Source organism: Idiotropiscis lumnitzeri, chromosome 2 (assembly GCF_059441095.1).
Source record: "Idiotropiscis lumnitzeri isolate Australia: NSW breed Sydney's pygmy pipehorse chromosome 2, RoL_Ilum_1.0, whole genome shotgun sequence".
NCBI lineage: Eukaryota > Metazoa > Chordata > Actinopteri > Syngnathiformes > Syngnathidae > Idiotropiscis > Idiotropiscis lumnitzeri.
Window position 1 is genome coordinate 3,183,873 of NC_142392.1, and position 15,278 is coordinate 3,199,150.

The following is a 15,278-nucleotide window of genomic DNA, read 5'->3' on the forward strand; positions in this document are numbered from 1 at the left end:
AAACTGAACTTGATCTTGCATGAGCAGGAAGTGACGGAATAGTAACGACAAAGACGAAGTCGTTGCCTCACAGGCCCCATTTGAGGCTTTCCACTTCCGTTTTGTTTCTCGATTGCGGAACCAAAACGGAGAAGCGGTACGCCACAGATAATCGATTGTCTTTTTCCCTCCTGTCGGCCTTTTTTTGGCTAATTTGAGTTTGATTGTAGGTGCATTTTCCAGTTTGTCAGGACAAATGGCTCTAAATTTGCAAGTGTTGTTTTGAGCGTCCCAACGGGGGCCGCTTGGGGTGCTTGTGTCCCATTTTTATTCCCACGCGGTGCTTTTCAGCCTGTTTAGGTATTTCTTGCGTGAGTCGGCACTTTTTCAGCATCAGCTGTTGGCTCATCATGGCTTTAAGTTAGTTGTCGGATAGATTGTGGGCGTGTTTGGCAGATTAGGGGCCGAGAAAGGGGTTAAAGGTCAACCCCCCCGCCCAGGGTGTAAATTGATCCTTTTGTTTTCGTCCTGGCGTAAGTGTCTGAGAGGGAGGACTTTGAGACCTCGTCCGTGTCCCGATTTCGGGGAAAAGTGCTTCCTGAGTATATGCATCTGTGGGGGGGGGGGGGGGGGGGGGGTTGGGGGCGTTGAGGTGAAAAGGTGCCGTGTTTTAGCAGAGGTGTTTTTTTGCTCCTTATCTTTTTCTATGAGACATCTGGTTCACATCTGGGCCCGGCTGCGTACTGTAATACTGGCATGTGTACCAGCATGATAACGCGCATGAGACAAAAGTTGTCCTAAACACAAAATGCCATTCGATCGTTCCAGTGGCTCAAAAAAAAATTCATCAAAGTCAGATAGCACTCGAAAGTATTGTATTTTGCAAAATAAAGTGCAATAATGACGTGATTAAATATCATATTTGATCATTCAAATGGGGCATTGTTGTGCCACTCCTGCGTGTTCGCCTGGGCCACCAGGGGGCAGTGTACAGTCATGCATGCAACTTTTTTTTTTGTCCTAGTCAGGAAGTTTTCCATACACTCCGCATCCTTGGAACTTTTAATAAACTTTGGCATTCGAGGGCATGTCACGATCCACCGCCTAACTTTTTAATAACCACCTGCCAGCCGCTCCAAAATATTCCGACTCAAAGAAATGCCGCGAAGGACATTGAACCTGTTATGTGCTCTTTTTTTTTTTGAGGAGCTTGTTTACTGTGGACGACATATTTGAACCAGATTCCTGAGCCTCACTGAGTACCGAATGAGGGCGTGCCTGCTTCCCGCCTTCTCATGTCACAATTCCTAGAAAACGTCGGCGCTTTTGGAAAGTGTGTGCGCGCTGTGCTTGTGAGCGTGGAACCATGTGTGCGCGAGTGTGGGACAGGAAGTAACAAGGGCTCCTTTCTTCGTTCGTAAAGCCGCGTCAGAGAGTCTGTAAAAAGATGTCAAGGTTATCTCCGGTGTGTATTTGTTGGAGCTCTTTTGGAAAATAGAAATAGAAGTAGCTCAGTGAGGGGCAAAATTCACCACGTGTGACAAGGTGCTCAGCTTCCACTTTTTAGGAAAATCATCAGAAGCTCGAAGTCTAGTGAGTAAGAGGCCAACGAAAGGGGAAATAATACACTTCCCTAAAAAAATAATCGTCTGAAAAACATCTCTTAACGTGACCTCTATTGCTGTAGCGCCACCTGGTGTTTAATAAAGTCCTCGCGTCATTCTTGTAAGATTGTTGTCCTAAAATGTCTGCTATGAAAATATTCTAACTGTAGTCTTTGCAACAACAGCTCCCTCTGCTGGTGAAAATTGCGAATGACGGCTTTCAACATGTTTCTATTGATGACCTCCAGCCTGTTTGGTCGTAAATACACGTGACAAAACAGACACACACACACACACAGTCCTGTGTTTAAAAAAAAGTGTGTTAATACGATCATGTCATCATAGTTTCACCTCTAAATCAATTTCGAAGTGATGGCAGAGACGTGTGGAATTTTTCATTGGCTCGCCCCCGGGGCACCTCGTTGCATGTGCCTGCCTGTTGCTATTTCTTCTTCTCTTTTTGTTTCCACCCATCCCTTGCGTCTCTCTGTCACACTTTTTTTTTTGTATTCTCTGTCAGCCAGGAGGTTGTTGCAGCGGATCACTCTGTTGTTTGTCCATGGCCTGTCCTCCTTCTGCCTCCTGCTCCTACACGGTGGTTCTTATCCCGCTCAGGAGCAGCCTCTGCAGCCTGGACGCGCTTCGCTTCTACTTGTGGGTGAGTTGCATGACAGAATAAGCTTTTATTTAAAAAAAAAAATCCTTCTTATTGTAATGTCAATTAAATATCAGAAAATGATAGAGGCAAAAGTCCAAATATTAAACACTTTGCTATACAACCAGAATTAAAAAAAAAAAAAAAAAGGATCCCTTCATGGACATTTAAAAAAAAAAGAAGCTATTTGTCCACGTATTTTACTTATTTAAATTTTACTCCTCCGTGACAGTCCGAGCGAGTGCAGGCTTGCAAGCAAGCCGTTAAGCGCTGACACAGTATGCCGAAAGGGGGCGTGGCCTGCGTCGAGTCAGAACCAAAGGACTTTGCACCACACCTATTTGCGTAATCTTTCCATCTGCAAGTTTCTATTTATTGTCCTGTGATGCGACTCAAATGTATTTTAAGTCCATTTTTTTCCATCTTGGCTCGCGCTAGCTTGGCGTTCGCCATCATCGGTGTGTTCCCGCTGAAGGCTCAGAATAACAACCGAGTGGAAACATATTCTCACCTCGCTACAAATAACATCCACGCAGTCAATTTAAATAAATGCAGACTTCCCTCCAGAATACTCGGTCTCTTAAAGTGCTTTGAGTCCAACTGAGTGGTTTTTTTTTTTGCTCTGTTTCAGATTAAGCATCTCAAGGATCTGGAAAAGGAAAAAGACATCCTGTACTGCGGTCTGGAGATTCTGGAGCAGGCCCGACTCTGGTACCGCCATCGGCTTGAAAAGAACAGGGCCCATCAGGATGACCCCGACGATAAAAGTCGGGTCGACCCAAGCCGGGAAGACGTAGGAAAGGTACCGAGATCCAAAGTGACTGTGGCGCCGAAAGTTCTAGCAGTGCGATTCGGATGTCAAATGAGGTCCGACTTGGTACCACTTTGAGCATGCTTGTTGTCCCCGCAGGCCGAGTCATGCTGTCTCAGGTCACGCATGCAACGGGTCAGCACATCGCTGGCTTCTGTCATGGCTGAGCCCAACGGCACCGCTACCGGCAGCAGCAGCAGCTGTGATGCTGCAGCAAACAGCGCCCTCCTGTGGCAGCACTCCATAATTACACAGGTCAGGACTAACTTTCGAGAAATTCTGCATGTAAAAGCGCAACATGAACATTCAAGATCACACGTGTGTATGTACAGTTTTAACAGTGGCTCTTTATTTTTTTCTTTTTTTTTTTAAATAGGAATTGAGTCTCAAGAATCGCCAGATTTCCATGTTGGAGTTGGAAAAAGACGAGCTCCTCAAACAACTAAATGACGTTTAAACTGCAAGGTGCACGTCTGCTCATTTGTGAAGATGTATTTATTAAATGTAACGTTATCGTGGATCGTTGGACTGACATTTTGTGACCGCGGCGTGACGGGAACGTTTTTAGCTAACATCAATTCCTGTCATTATTATAAAATAGTCTTTATTTTCAACACTTCACATTTCAGTCGCTTTTCACTTTAATTTCATTTTTGTATTTTTTTTAGATTTCTTTTAAATTTTATTTAAACTACTCCGATTTATTGATTTCTCATATTTACATATATGCATTTTTTTTTCCCAACCGATGAAATTGCAAATAACAAAATGAGATCAAAATAACATCCGGCGCAATCGTTATTATTGTATTAAGTCAGTGCATGATCTTCCGTTTCTGTTACACGTGTGCATGTGGGCTCCTTTGCCTCGACACGCCGACCCATCCCGGTGGTCCCGTACTGATCTTACTTGTGCTGATAAACTTTATCTGAGATGGTCATCGCGCAAGTTTACGGGAATTTTCAGCCCCCTCCTCTCACCCTTCTTTTTTTTTCGGCCACAGTATAACCAAAAAAAAAAAAAAAAGCTACCATGCTGTGTTGACTTAGACATTTTATTCGCTCTAATTACTTTTTGCGACTAGTGCCGATATTCTGACGTGTGATTATTTTGTTGCATTTTCCAAATTGTCCAGGAATATAAATCTCCGTCATGCCCTCGTGAGCGCCTTTGCACACTTCCTGCAAGGAATCCGATTAAAATCAGCCCGTGCGCGTCCAAAAGGAAAACATCCATTCTGGAGGAGGCTTTCATTTAAGTAGCTTCATGCTCTCAACCTTCACAGCGCCACTGAACCATCAAGGTCAGGGTACCAGCACTTGACGATTTCGCGGCTCCGATTCACACGCCAGGCAACTTTGTTTTGGGTCTGTCACGCCTCAACGGTTCGGCTACCGCGCGCTCCATACGGGCATGTCCAAAATCCCGAACGTACAATGTCAATCTGGTTTTATTTTCCTTCCGATTTTTTGTGGGTGCAAACGTCAAGTGGCTTCCGTGCAGGTTTTTGCGGCGGTGGCGAGACGTAGGGGTCCCTGATAAATGAGGAGAAAACTTCCTGTCGGCCTCGCAGCAAAAAAAAAAAAAATAATGGCTTTGTATTTACACAGAATTCACATTTTCCACGAAAAGGTGCACTTCATTTTTTTTTAATGATGCTTTAAGGTAAGTAAATAATACTGGAGCAAAAGTGAGCATTAGCTCTGTAAAAATAGAATCAGGATGACCTGTTAAAAAAAAGATCTTCAAGGGAAGTTTTCCATTTTTGTCCAAGCTAATGTGCTGTCGTGTTTGGGGGCGGTCAAAAGTAGGTGCCAAATATATTAAAAATGCTTTTCTCATTTCCTTCCTTTTACTCAGACCTGTTTTTCACTTGTGCATCCTTTGCTGACAGTTTCCTTCTTTCTTTCTTTCCTGTCTTCCTTCCTTCCCTCAGAAACACTTTTTTTTTTTTTTTTAATTTTTGCATCATTCCTTACATTTCCCACCTTGCTTCCTTCCCTCAGACCTGCTTTTTATTTTGCATCCTTCCTTTGTTTAAAATGTCCTGTCTGCCTTCCTCAGATTATTTCGTACATGTTAAAAATGAAAAATTAAATCAAGTTCCACATCTACTTTTTAGGCAACTAGTATTTAAGGATATCCAAAGTCCTCACTGGTATTGAGGCGGTTTGTGGCCAGCTTGCAGTGAGATCCCGGCTACGTTGCCGTCCAAAAGGCCCTGCAGATGTTTGATATAGTCGATGGCGGCCCGCAGCGTCTCCACCTTACTGAGCCTCTTGTCGTCGAACTCCCTCGGCAGGCGCTCCCGCAGGCGCGCGTAACCTTCGTTGACGCATCGCACCCGGTGGCGCTCCCTCTCGTTCCTCTTGCGAATAAACGCCGGCTCCAGCGAGTATTCGCACACGCTCACCGGACCGGGACACGGGTAGTAATGCACTCCTGCGTATGGGAACTTGGGGCTGCGGTGGACGCGGTCGAGGTAAGACGGCTCCAGGTGGAAGGGGGGCAGACCCAAGTGATGATGCGCTGCGCTGATGTCCACGGAGAAGCAGTGGAGCGCCAACGGGGGGATGTATGGAATATGCTCCATCATCTCATTACGAGAAGACATTTTCCCCCTTGAGAATAAATTAAATAGTCCTTATTTGCAAACTTGTCGCTCTTTGCATAAAATCAATCAAACTTACCCTATTGGTGCCTCATTCCGAGTTTGTTTTCAAATATGAGTCGTGCCAAACAAAAGTCTCTTCTCAATGAGGACTTGAGTGTGTGTGACAACTTGTTACAGCCTTTTTTTTTTTGATGGCACACTGAGCGGTGGGTGTGATTTGGGGAGGAGATCTGTAACAAAGATAACGTTTTCTTCCGTTTCTTGCAACTGTAATTCACACTCTTTATACTGTGATTGATTTTTTTTTATCGCAACATTTTATATCGTAATTCTTTTCAAAACACATAGTTATTGTTTTTTTAAAAAGAAACGTGGACTGTTATACAAACACCCACATCCCACGTACATGGAAATTAATAGGGGGCCGTGAGTGTAATAAATTACTATATTCTGTCCCCTACTGGACATTTCAGGCAAAAATTGTATTTATTTATTGTGTGTTCAGTATATATTTAATCGAGCGAATGTTCCTTTCGGGGTTATTTTTTTTTAAGTGTGCATCGTAAAGGACGGGCAGCGTCGTAAAAAACGTGTGGCGTCGTAAAGGACGCACAGCGTCGTTGCTGTGGCAACCAAAGTTGCCCCGCGCTCACACACGCACACACAGCTGAATTGAGTGTAAACCGTGATTTGATTAGGTTTATCGAATCGTATTTAGCGTTCTTTTTGTTTTATGTAGTTACGTACAACTTATTAGAAGTTGTTGACAAGGTAGGTCAACTTTGCTCACTTTTGTTTGGGATACTTGACGACGCTGTTTTTTTTAGCTTTAGCTGGACATGCTAGCGCCTATGACGTCAAAACGGACAAGTTCCGTCTGTTTTATTTTTGTATGAATAATAGTGCGTGTTTTAAAGTGTTTTCTGTCAGTTTTAAACGATGTTTTTTATTAATTCAAGGATGAAAAGTAAATTTATTAAGAAATATAATAAAATTATAAAAAGACTGTCAAAAATTCTGCTTGTATCTACTTTTCCATGTTGACATATTATTTAACATGCTTATAGTTGCAGGAGGCAGACTTTCAAGGTTCAGATATCGATCAACATATTAACTAATTGGATTTTCCCTCAAAATCTTATCTAATGTCCATCTATGCCTGTCAAAGTTTCCAGAAATGGACACTGAAGTTGAGAAGGAGGACTCCCCTCTTGTGGCCTTAACTGATGCTTCACTTTTGGAAATGACACCTTCTGCTTGGTCTACTTTTCAACTTCTGGATGAGGTATGAATTTTGAAGTTTTGATTTTCACAGTTGGAATCATGGCTCTGGTGTCCGTACTGGATGTTATCGGCTTGCAAGTTTGTATCGGGGTGATGATGAATGTTTATTTTTTTAAAAAAAAGTGACATCACTCATTATAGCCATTGAAATGGTTCTTTATTGTATTTTTTTAAATATCAAAAGTGCATATCCTTTGGAATGACAATGACTATGAATGATAGAAAAGATATTGTACACATACGCAAAGCTCCACACACGCATCAATACACTACGAATGGCCACAACAATGTCTTCTTCATTGCTGAAATATCAACATCATCATTATTATTATCAGACCTTCCTTTTTTATGACTTCCGGACATATAAAGTCTATCAAATTTCACAAAATAAAAATAAATACTGTACACATCCTTAATATGGAAACAAATCTTTCCTGCATTCTGCTCATTCACAGTGTGTTAGAAGGAATAAAATGATGTAATACAGTGATTTGGCGTTAGGTGGCAGTATTATACAAGTGCTGAGACTTCTTTTTTTTTTTTAAAGTGACTTTTTCCGCAGTCTTTCCTTTCTCCAGTATGTATAGGTTTGAAAAACAATGTTATCTTTCTTCTTGCAGAGTCCTGCTATTTATATGCTGTCTAGTACAATGAAAGGTATCATTAATAAAACACAAATATGCTTCAAATTGTACAGGGTGATGGAACATGGGCCGAGTGAGTTTAATTAAAAATCAACAATAGGGAGGCTATTACTCGTCTACCAGTTCGGCCCTCTCCAAAACGCGTCTCCGCAGCTCTTGTATAACTCACTTGAATAGCTGTTGTTAATTATGAAAGAATTTAGAGTGGTGAAAATGATAGCTCATTAGTTTAACTACTTCTGTGCACTGAGCTGAGTCTAAGCTGGTTTAATAAAAAGATGCAGCAGGACAGGAAGTGGATTATTGTCAGAGAACCAGTGGAAAAAAAAAAATCGTCCATAGTAACACCCCGTTTAGTATGATGGCCCCTGCAGGGGCGCTAGCTTTTTCCCAGCGCCTGCGATATTTCTATTAGTCGGTCGTTGTTCACAGTCCATTGTCCTTTATCGTCATTTTAATTCAACATTTGGAAGGCTTTATACGCCACAGTGGAGAACTGAAAGAACTTTTGTTTTTGTTTGGACTAGGGATGCACCGATACGACACTAACTCTGACTTTGGAATCTGTTTGCTTTTGAAGTGGTGCGTGTTAATCGTTAGAATGAAATGAGCGATCGCAGGAATTGATTTGACGACGGGTTTGATCAACCAGGTAGCCTGGTGACGGAACCGGAGAAGCTCTACGCACTCGTAGCCTTGGCGATGTGCTATCGGTGTCGTAGTATCGGAGCATTTTTACACATCTATCGATATCGGCGCATCCCTAATTTGGACTGATTTTCAAAACGCCCCTCAGGTTTGCCATCGTGTTTGTCGACATGTGTAAGTAAGTTTCCGGTGCTACTTCCGTCTGTCCGATTTTTTTTCCATATTTCGTCACCATTCCTCTTACGGAACGTAATTCTTGGGCCGTATCATCATCTTGACCGTCTTGAAGGCCTGCCTGTAGTTGGTCGGGTAGTACTCCGTCGACATGTTATGCCACGTCCCCCAGAAGATCCCGTTCCGGACCCCCTTGTACCTTTTGTGGTAGTACTTGCCGTTGAGGTTGGCCGACATGCAGGCGTCAAACCACCAGCCGGAGCTGTAGTAGGCGCCGCAGTTTCCCGAGGGGTACATGTCGTTGTCGCGGTCCGGGGTGGAGAAGAACTTTTGGTCGTGGTTGAAGTGCTTGTTGAAGCTGATGGCGTTCCCGGCCGTCCCGCTGCAATGACACATCGCCGTTTTTTTAACACCTCGCGTGCTCGCTTTTCTGGTTTGGATGCTGCGCTACCTGTAGCCGCTGATGGACAGCCTGTAGCGTAGGAAGTCATTGGCCACGTAGAACTGGTCGTACTTGGCGTACTCCCGCACACCCTCAAAGTCCTCCAGCTCGATCCGCAGTGTCATGTCTTTGGCCTTTGTCAGCAGATGGATGTGGTCGTTGCCCAGCCAGAACTCCCCTCTACGGCACCGACAAAAAAAAAAAAAAAAGCCAGAGAGATGGAGATAAATGATGGCGCGACTGATATAGTTGTTCACGAGAGGACACCGTCTGTCATACTGAATTCACTTTACGACCACACGGGAGGGGAGGTTGCAAGGGGAGAGTCGGGTGACAGTAAACGAAGGACCAGACGGCCCATAATTCTCCCCGAGTCTTTTACCTGAGGTTCCCGAAGCCTTTCTTGTATTCACTCCAGGTGCGGTTGAAGCTGACAGAGCCGTCAAGTCGCTGCTGTATCACCGTCCAGCCGCCGCCAAAGGACTCCATGTCGCAATAGGCTTCAAACGTCCCGTTGCGGGGGTCGGGGGTTATGCGATACACGCCATTCTTTCTGGTCTCCAGCACGTTGTAGTCCGAACAGTCCCGGGGGGCTAAAATGACTGCGGGGGCGACACAAAGTTCGCTTATTTGTGACTGGATCATATTCAATCTTCTTTTTGTACTTTGCTCTCACTGTTAGTTTTTTTTTCTTTCTCCAGCTCCGCCATGAGTACCGTAATAGAAATGGCGCCCGAGGCAAAGGGAGGCTGAAGAAAGTAATTCAATTTTTAATCATAATGAAAGTTTTCAGTGCTGAATTAAATCCTCGGGCGCCGTATTCCAACGCAAAACGCTTGGCCGACTTTTCCCCGTACTTTGTGAAAGGTCTCCCCGTGTGAAGCGCGTATCACCGGGGACGTCTTCAGTTTTGCATACCAAACTTCGGCAGTATCCTTATCGCGTGGCGTCTGCGATTCAGAATCCCGACATGAAAGAATATTACGGACAAAAGATGAGAAGACGCAGATATATTGTTTTATTTCAAACCTGCCCGCTTGTTTCTTGAAGACTCATCCCCCAAGCGGTAGCAAAGCATGCGGGGCTTAAAAGCGCCTCGGGCGTTTGGGAATGGCCAAGAACACACTTGTCAAAAATGTGGGAAAGTGTAACGCTGGATTAAAGCGGCTCTTCCCATGGGGGCCTACATCTTGCTGACACCGGAGCAGACTGCGCGGGGACTCGTTTTTGATCGATTTCTTTTCTTGTGCTGGCTTGTGGGTTCTGGAGATTGGGAACTTTTTTTTGCTTTACACGATTCCCGGCGCGCCGTTTGGATTCCTTCATGTCTTTCCTGCTCACTTGACGAGTCACGTGACTGACAGTTACGACTTGAATTATCGCAGAGTCCTTTTTGACTGCGGTGAGATAAGTGACTGGCAACAAAATGCAACATGACAGCCCGTCCTCGTGTAAGAACAGCCTCCTGTTGGGAATACAAATGTGCTTCCTTGCAGATAGTCTTGCAGTCCACTTTTTAAAAAAAAATTTTTTTTTTATGTGCTTTGCCGGATGAGGTGATACGTTTCATTCACAAGGAGAACTGGACTGCGGCGGGAACAGTTCTCACTGTTTGAGTGAGTCAATGTTGCTGAACGTGAACATTAATTCCTGTCAGTTCCCCTCAAGGCCGTAATCCGTCCCCGTGCTGGAGTGAAAGTGAAGATTAGCGGCGGTGGCAGGGATGTGGTCTGGCAAAATAAAGTTGGGATAAATACACGGAGCCGTGTTTGCTAAAATGGCAACTTTGCTTTTTTTTTGGGGGGGGGGGCTCGTACTGCACGAATGATGCTTCCGAGATGACTTTTTAAAAGCCCATTCAAAGCGCTGCTGCAATGCGCTCGCTAAGTCGCGCCGCACGTGATCCGTTTCAGATTTGTTGGTGCAATTCTCCTCTGAGCTTTACTGCTTCGTCTCGTCTTAAATAGCACATTCAAGCATTTCTCACTGCGGCGCGGCAGCTGCTCGCCGATTCCGAAGTAAGGGGGAGCCCTGCACATTTCTCCTCGAAGCACTTTGACTTCTGAAAAATGGGGGGAAAAACATGAAAGTTTCGCCGGGAATGTTTTATCTCGGCGAGCGGCGTTCATTTAACATCTGGGAAAACAAGTGCGCCGAAACGGGGGTGGGTCGGTGCGCCGCGGGAAAAAGCCTCAAAGATGCCGTCATCAGATTGTCGCCGATCTGGAAAGGCAACAGCTGTTTCGTTTTTCTTTTTCATTTGGATTCACTTGAGACAGTCCGGTCTCGACGTGTTGGTGACCCCCCCCCCCCCCCCCCCCCACCGTCAACCAACCAACCGTGTCTAACGTCAGGAAAGCTTGTTGTCGGCACGAGATAATGACAATTAGTTGTTTCACGCAGGAGTGAGCACACAAGAGCACGACCTCCAAAACGGGCGAGGCGGACAGGAAAAAGAGGGATGAGATGGCGAAGGAGGAAGGAAGAAAGCGGAGCCAAGAGGAAAACGTCAGAGCAGAAATTGGAAGGAAGGATGAAGGGCGCGTGCAGATCAACATTTGAGAACGGCGTTTTGAAGGAGAAAAAGACAAGTTGAAGGCCGGGATTTCCTTCGCACCATTCGCCCGACTAATCTTCTTAGAAATGAGCTCACTCGGTGAGCCATGCCCAAAAAAAAAAAAAACAACTTTCCGCCGTCATTCATAGCCTGTTTGTTTTCTGTTTCTATTTTTTTATCTGCTCTCGTTCCTCCCTCTCCCCATTTTTGGAGCACCGAAGCAAAGTGGAGGAATGTCAGGGCACTTAAACGCCGCGCTCTTACGTAAGAGGTCCATCGTACATTCTTCTTCCCTCCCGTGCAATCATGACCCCAACGTGAAACTATTCGTACTGAAGCGAGAGCCCCCTCCAAACGAGCCCAAAGTCGTTTTCCGGGAATTGAGCCGAGACGGAGCGTCCCAGCCCGTTTGGCGCCGTGGCACGACAAGCGAGAACACGACGGGGCGCTTACACTGCGGCGTGTTCTGGACTGCGCATTGCGAGGTGCAGGTGGAGCTCAGCCTGTTGACGGCGCCGGTGATGTTCTCCACGCGCCTGTCCACCATGGACTGCACGTTGTCCATGTTGAGCAGGTGGAGGCCCTCCATGCGACCTTGCAAGCTGGAGATTTGGTTGCGGGCGTTGCGCAGGCTCACCGACATCCGGTTCAGCTTCACCTGGAACAAAACGGATTTTGCCTTTTCAAAAAGCGGGGCGACTTACCCCAGCGACTCGGCCCGAGCGTCCGATTGCAATTTTGAGAATAGCGAGAACCTTGTCGGATGGCCGCCAAAGCGCACGTGCGAGTCAACAAGCTCACCGTTTACCGTCACGTGGAATTCCCAACACAAGGAATTTTCCCTGGTGTTGTGCTACCGGGTCAGAACTTTGATTCCATTTGATTGGATTTTTCTCATTTCTTGCTGATGAATGCAACCGTGTCGCCGTTTAAACAAACTTCTTGTTAAAAGCAAAATGTGCTTCTTACCTGCATCTCCTGCATACTGCTCGGACCCGGTGTGATTTTCCCCAAATGATGTCCGTGGTCCAGTCCGGTGCCTTCAACGGTACCTCCGGACACCATGCCATTGTCGCGTTCCTCTTGGCTGGCCCCGCTTTGCACGTCCTGCCTACTCGGGTCCGTCTGTCCCTGATCCGCCTGCTGGTGCCCGTAGACTCCGCTTCCCCTCGCGCCGCCGCACTCCTGGCAGCTGCTCTTCAGCTTGTTCACCACCTCCTTCAGACTCTGCAGCTCCTTCATTGCCTTCTCCAGGAGCCTGAACTGCTTCGGCAGCTGGATGGTGAGAGGAGGCAGGGTCAGCTGGTAGGGGCACTCGTCGCCCTCCTCCGCTCCGGCCCCGGCGCCCCCGCAGTGGCCGGACGGTCTCAGCTTGACGGCGCATGAGCCCGAAGTGGCAGAATCCGCTCCCGAAGCGTAGGGTCCTCTCGCGTCCCACTTTGGGTGTGAACTCCCGGGGAAGTCCACAGCATGGCAGGTGCTTTCTGTGAGCAGGAGAGTGGCCCAAAGCAGAAGAGTCCTCATTTTTTTGTCGAGTCGCCAAAGAAACGGGTTGAAAGTACGCCGAGAAGAGGAAAAAAGTCGGCGCAAATCCAGTGGAGTGCGAGAATGAGCGCAACCTGCAAGGGATGAGAGAGTGCAGGGGAACTGGCGCTGCCTGAGATGCTGTGTCATTAATATGAGGACGAGCGAGCGAGCGAGGGAGGGAGGGAGGGGAGAGAGAAAGGGAGGGTGGCCAAGCGGAGAGGATGGGAGGGGCAGTGCTATTACGTAATGGCCTTCGACATATTGGTGGCATTGTGGAAACTTGAGCAATGCCGCAGGATCTTGTGGTTTTTATTTATTTTTTAAAATTTTTTTTATTTTTTTTTAATGCGAGGAAAACGTATGTCCTTCTGCTGCGGCCATCGCTTAGTGACAAACTACCTCACTCTGAAGTCAGCCCGTCCCCCCGAGGATGGAAACGACTCAGTGCACAGGAACTCTCCACTCAACTGACTTTGGGGGGGGGGGGTGAATTTTTATTTATTTATTTTTAACAATTTTCTCCCGACCGACTTTACCCTTCTTGTGAACCGAACGCAAGTGCAGGCAGCAATCTCTCCACTTCCAAGGGCACACTTCCCTCAGTAAAAACCCGTCGACATAAAAGCGACTTCACCGCTAACAAGCTTCTCCAAACCTCTCGGACTTGGCTGGCTTGAAATCCAGCAAATTAATTTGTGCTCAACCAGTCATTAGAGACTCACAAATGAGTGTTATGGCTTATAATATGTCCTGTATGAATTTTTAATGTTTTCCCGCTCTCACAGGGGAATGAGGGGGAAAAGCATAAAAACAAATTTGTACTCATCATCGCTGGTGTTTTTGTGCCCAATCACACGAATGCCGGTCCGGTTGCCTCCAGTTGCGGTCGTTGAATGGAAATGAAAAAGAGTCATTAAGACGTGTGTGGATGCCCTCGCGTCTCCGTATGCTGAGTAACTTCCATTTATTTTTTTTTACGTTACATCAGATGCTAATTAAGCTTTCTTATGGTTTATTCCCCCCCAGAAAATTACAATCTTCTTAGTAAACTTTCAATTTTTTTATTGGATTGAGGTCATTTCTTTTTTTTTTTTTTTTTTTTTTTTTTTTTTACACATATATTAAAAGGACATCTCTTCTTCTTTGCAGGTTAATGAACTCGCCACCGGCATCCATTTCTGGCCCGCCGTTATTGTTTTTCAGCGCTAAGAGAATCTTTTGTGACTCATATCGCTCATCGCACAAATATTACAACTGAAGGGCCCTCACCTCCACGTCGCCATTCTGTCTGCCTGCGGGCTCCATTCCGAATCAAAAAGTCAATATGGGAACATGACAGGGAAGATGGCGAGAGATGATTATTGCCTCTGCGTTGTTGTTGTTTTTTTTTTTTCTTTTCTCATGGAGGTTTGAAGCCTGCACAATCGAACGAGATCAATGTTGTCGGTCCCGCTCCCTTTTGATGAAATTCATATTTCGTGCTCTCTTGCATTCTTTCCTCACCTTGCACATCCATATGGAGTTCCAGGCCGCCTGCTGACGGCAGCCATAAATATAATTTAGCGATTGTCTCACTTCAAAGATGGCCGGCCACATGTTACGCCTTACGCGCTCGCCCCATAAAAAAAAAAAAAATTCCAATTCTCTTTTAACGGCTGCAGATAAGTCTCATCACCAGAAAGGGGCGGGGCCTGCCTCCAAAAGCTCCAGGCTGTTTCAGATAAAACCTTGGCAGCTTTCACCGCCCGCGTCACGCGTAACGGTAAAAATCACAGCGCCGATTTATTTTTTTCGGGTGACTCATCGACAGCTCGCCCATCGATTAAGATTGTTTTCATTCCCGTGGGGTGAGCTGTACGATAATAAAAGTTCTATCCCGGCGCCTGTGATGGATTTCATCCACATGCAGGTCCGGATGACCCACTTAATATTTCAAGACGGGAGATTGTGGCCGATTTTTAAGGGGAGACGCCGAGCTCGTCCCGACCTGACATTGTCTGACTGCTAACAAGCGCGAGCCGAGCCACATCGCAATCAATCTTGTTTAACGACAGCCCGATTGTCTGATGAACCCATATTGGCTTCTTTTCGAGCCCCTCGCGTTTGGGACTTTGCAGGCATGCGCCACGCGAGCCAGATATTTTTTTTTTTTTTAATGGAACGAATCGTAAACAACTTAATTGCCTCGGTTTAAAAGTCACGTCGCAAAGTATGTGTGTGGCTCGCCGGTGTTTAGACAAGTCAAGGTTATCCCCTCATTATCCCCCGCACCCCGACCAGCCTGGCTCCCAAGATAAGAGCCGAGCACCTGTCCGCCTTTTCCATCATTGTGACAGGAA

At 46.0% G+C, this 15,278-nt stretch overlaps 3 protein-coding genes across 5 annotated transcripts; 1 reads left to right on the forward strand and 2 right to left on the reverse strand.

Annotated features, from left to right (window-relative positions):
- Nucleotides 1-647: 647 nt before the first annotated feature.
- On the forward strand, nt 648-3,569 carry sapcd1 (suppressor APC domain containing 1). Of its 3 annotated transcripts, XM_088288531.1 has the most exons (6): nt 648-1,444; nt 1,769-1,839; nt 2,108-2,241; nt 2,870-3,040; nt 3,149-3,304; nt 3,426-3,569. In XM_088288531.1, the coding sequence occupies exons 2-6, from the start codon at nt 1,794-1,796 to the stop codon at nt 3,504-3,506; spliced, it is 588 nt and encodes a 195-aa protein (XP_088144657.1). In that variant the 5' UTR covers nt 648-1,444; nt 1,769-1,793; the 3' UTR covers nt 3,507-3,569. The 3 variants fall into 3 exon arrangements, with proteins under 3 accessions (XP_088144657.1, XP_088144659.1, XP_088144658.1); XM_088288533.1 differs by having other exon boundaries at nt 1,769-2,241; XM_088288532.1 differs by lacking the exon at nt 1,769-1,839 and having other exon boundaries at nt 2,104-2,241.
- Nucleotides 3,570-4,804: 1,235 nt separating this feature from the next.
- On the reverse strand, nt 4,805-5,813 carry LOC148341276 (achaete-scute homolog 5). Its single transcript, XM_088288798.1, has 2 exons — nt 5,740-5,813; nt 4,805-5,670 (listed from the first exon to the last, which is right to left on the reverse strand). Exon 2 carries the CDS (start codon nt 5,661-5,663, stop codon nt 5,202-5,204), a length of 462 nt encoding a protein of 153 aa, XP_088144924.1. The 5' UTR covers nt 5,664-5,670; nt 5,740-5,813; the 3' UTR covers nt 4,805-5,201.
- A 1,269-nt stretch (nt 5,814-7,082) lies between these two features.
- On the reverse strand, nt 7,083-13,070 carry fgl2a (fibrinogen-like 2a). Its single transcript, XM_088288717.1, has 5 exons — nt 12,382-13,070; nt 11,866-12,070; nt 9,238-9,457; nt 8,865-9,035; nt 7,083-8,795 (listed from the first exon to the last, which is right to left on the reverse strand). The coding sequence occupies exons 1-5, from the start codon at nt 12,934-12,936 to the stop codon at nt 8,480-8,482; spliced, it is 1,467 nt and encodes a 488-aa protein (XP_088144843.1). The 5' UTR covers nt 12,937-13,070; the 3' UTR covers nt 7,083-8,479.
- Nucleotides 13,071-15,278: the final 2,208 nt, after the last annotated feature.

Coding starts and splice junctions, on each gene's coding strand:
- LOC148341276 (XM_088288798.1), bottom strand. CDS start 5,663: ATGTCTTCTCGTAATGAGATGATGGAGCATATTCCATACATCCCCCCG.
- fgl2a (XM_088288717.1), bottom strand. CDS start 12,936: ATGAGGACTCTTCTGCTTTGGGCCACTCTCCTGCTCACAGAAAGCACC. Junction 12,071..12,381: donor GCAGTATGCAGGAGATGCAG/GTAAGAAGCACA, acceptor GTTTTGTTCCAG/GTGAAGCTGAACCGGATGTC. Junction 9,036..9,237: donor AAAGGCTTCGGGAACCTCAG/GTAAAAGACTCG, acceptor TCGGTGCCGTAG/AGGGGAGTTCTGGCTGGGCA.
- sapcd1 (XM_088288531.1), top strand. CDS start 1,794: ATGACGGCTTTCAACATGTTTCTATTGATGACCTCCAGCCTGTTTG. Junction 3,041..3,148: donor GCCGGGAAGACGTAGGAAAG/GTACCGAGATCC, acceptor TTGTCCCCGCAG/GCCGAGTCATGCTGTCTCAG. Junction 3,305..3,425: donor AGCACTCCATAATTACACAG/GTCAGGACTAAC, acceptor TTTTTTAAATAG/GAATTGAGTCTCAAGAATCG.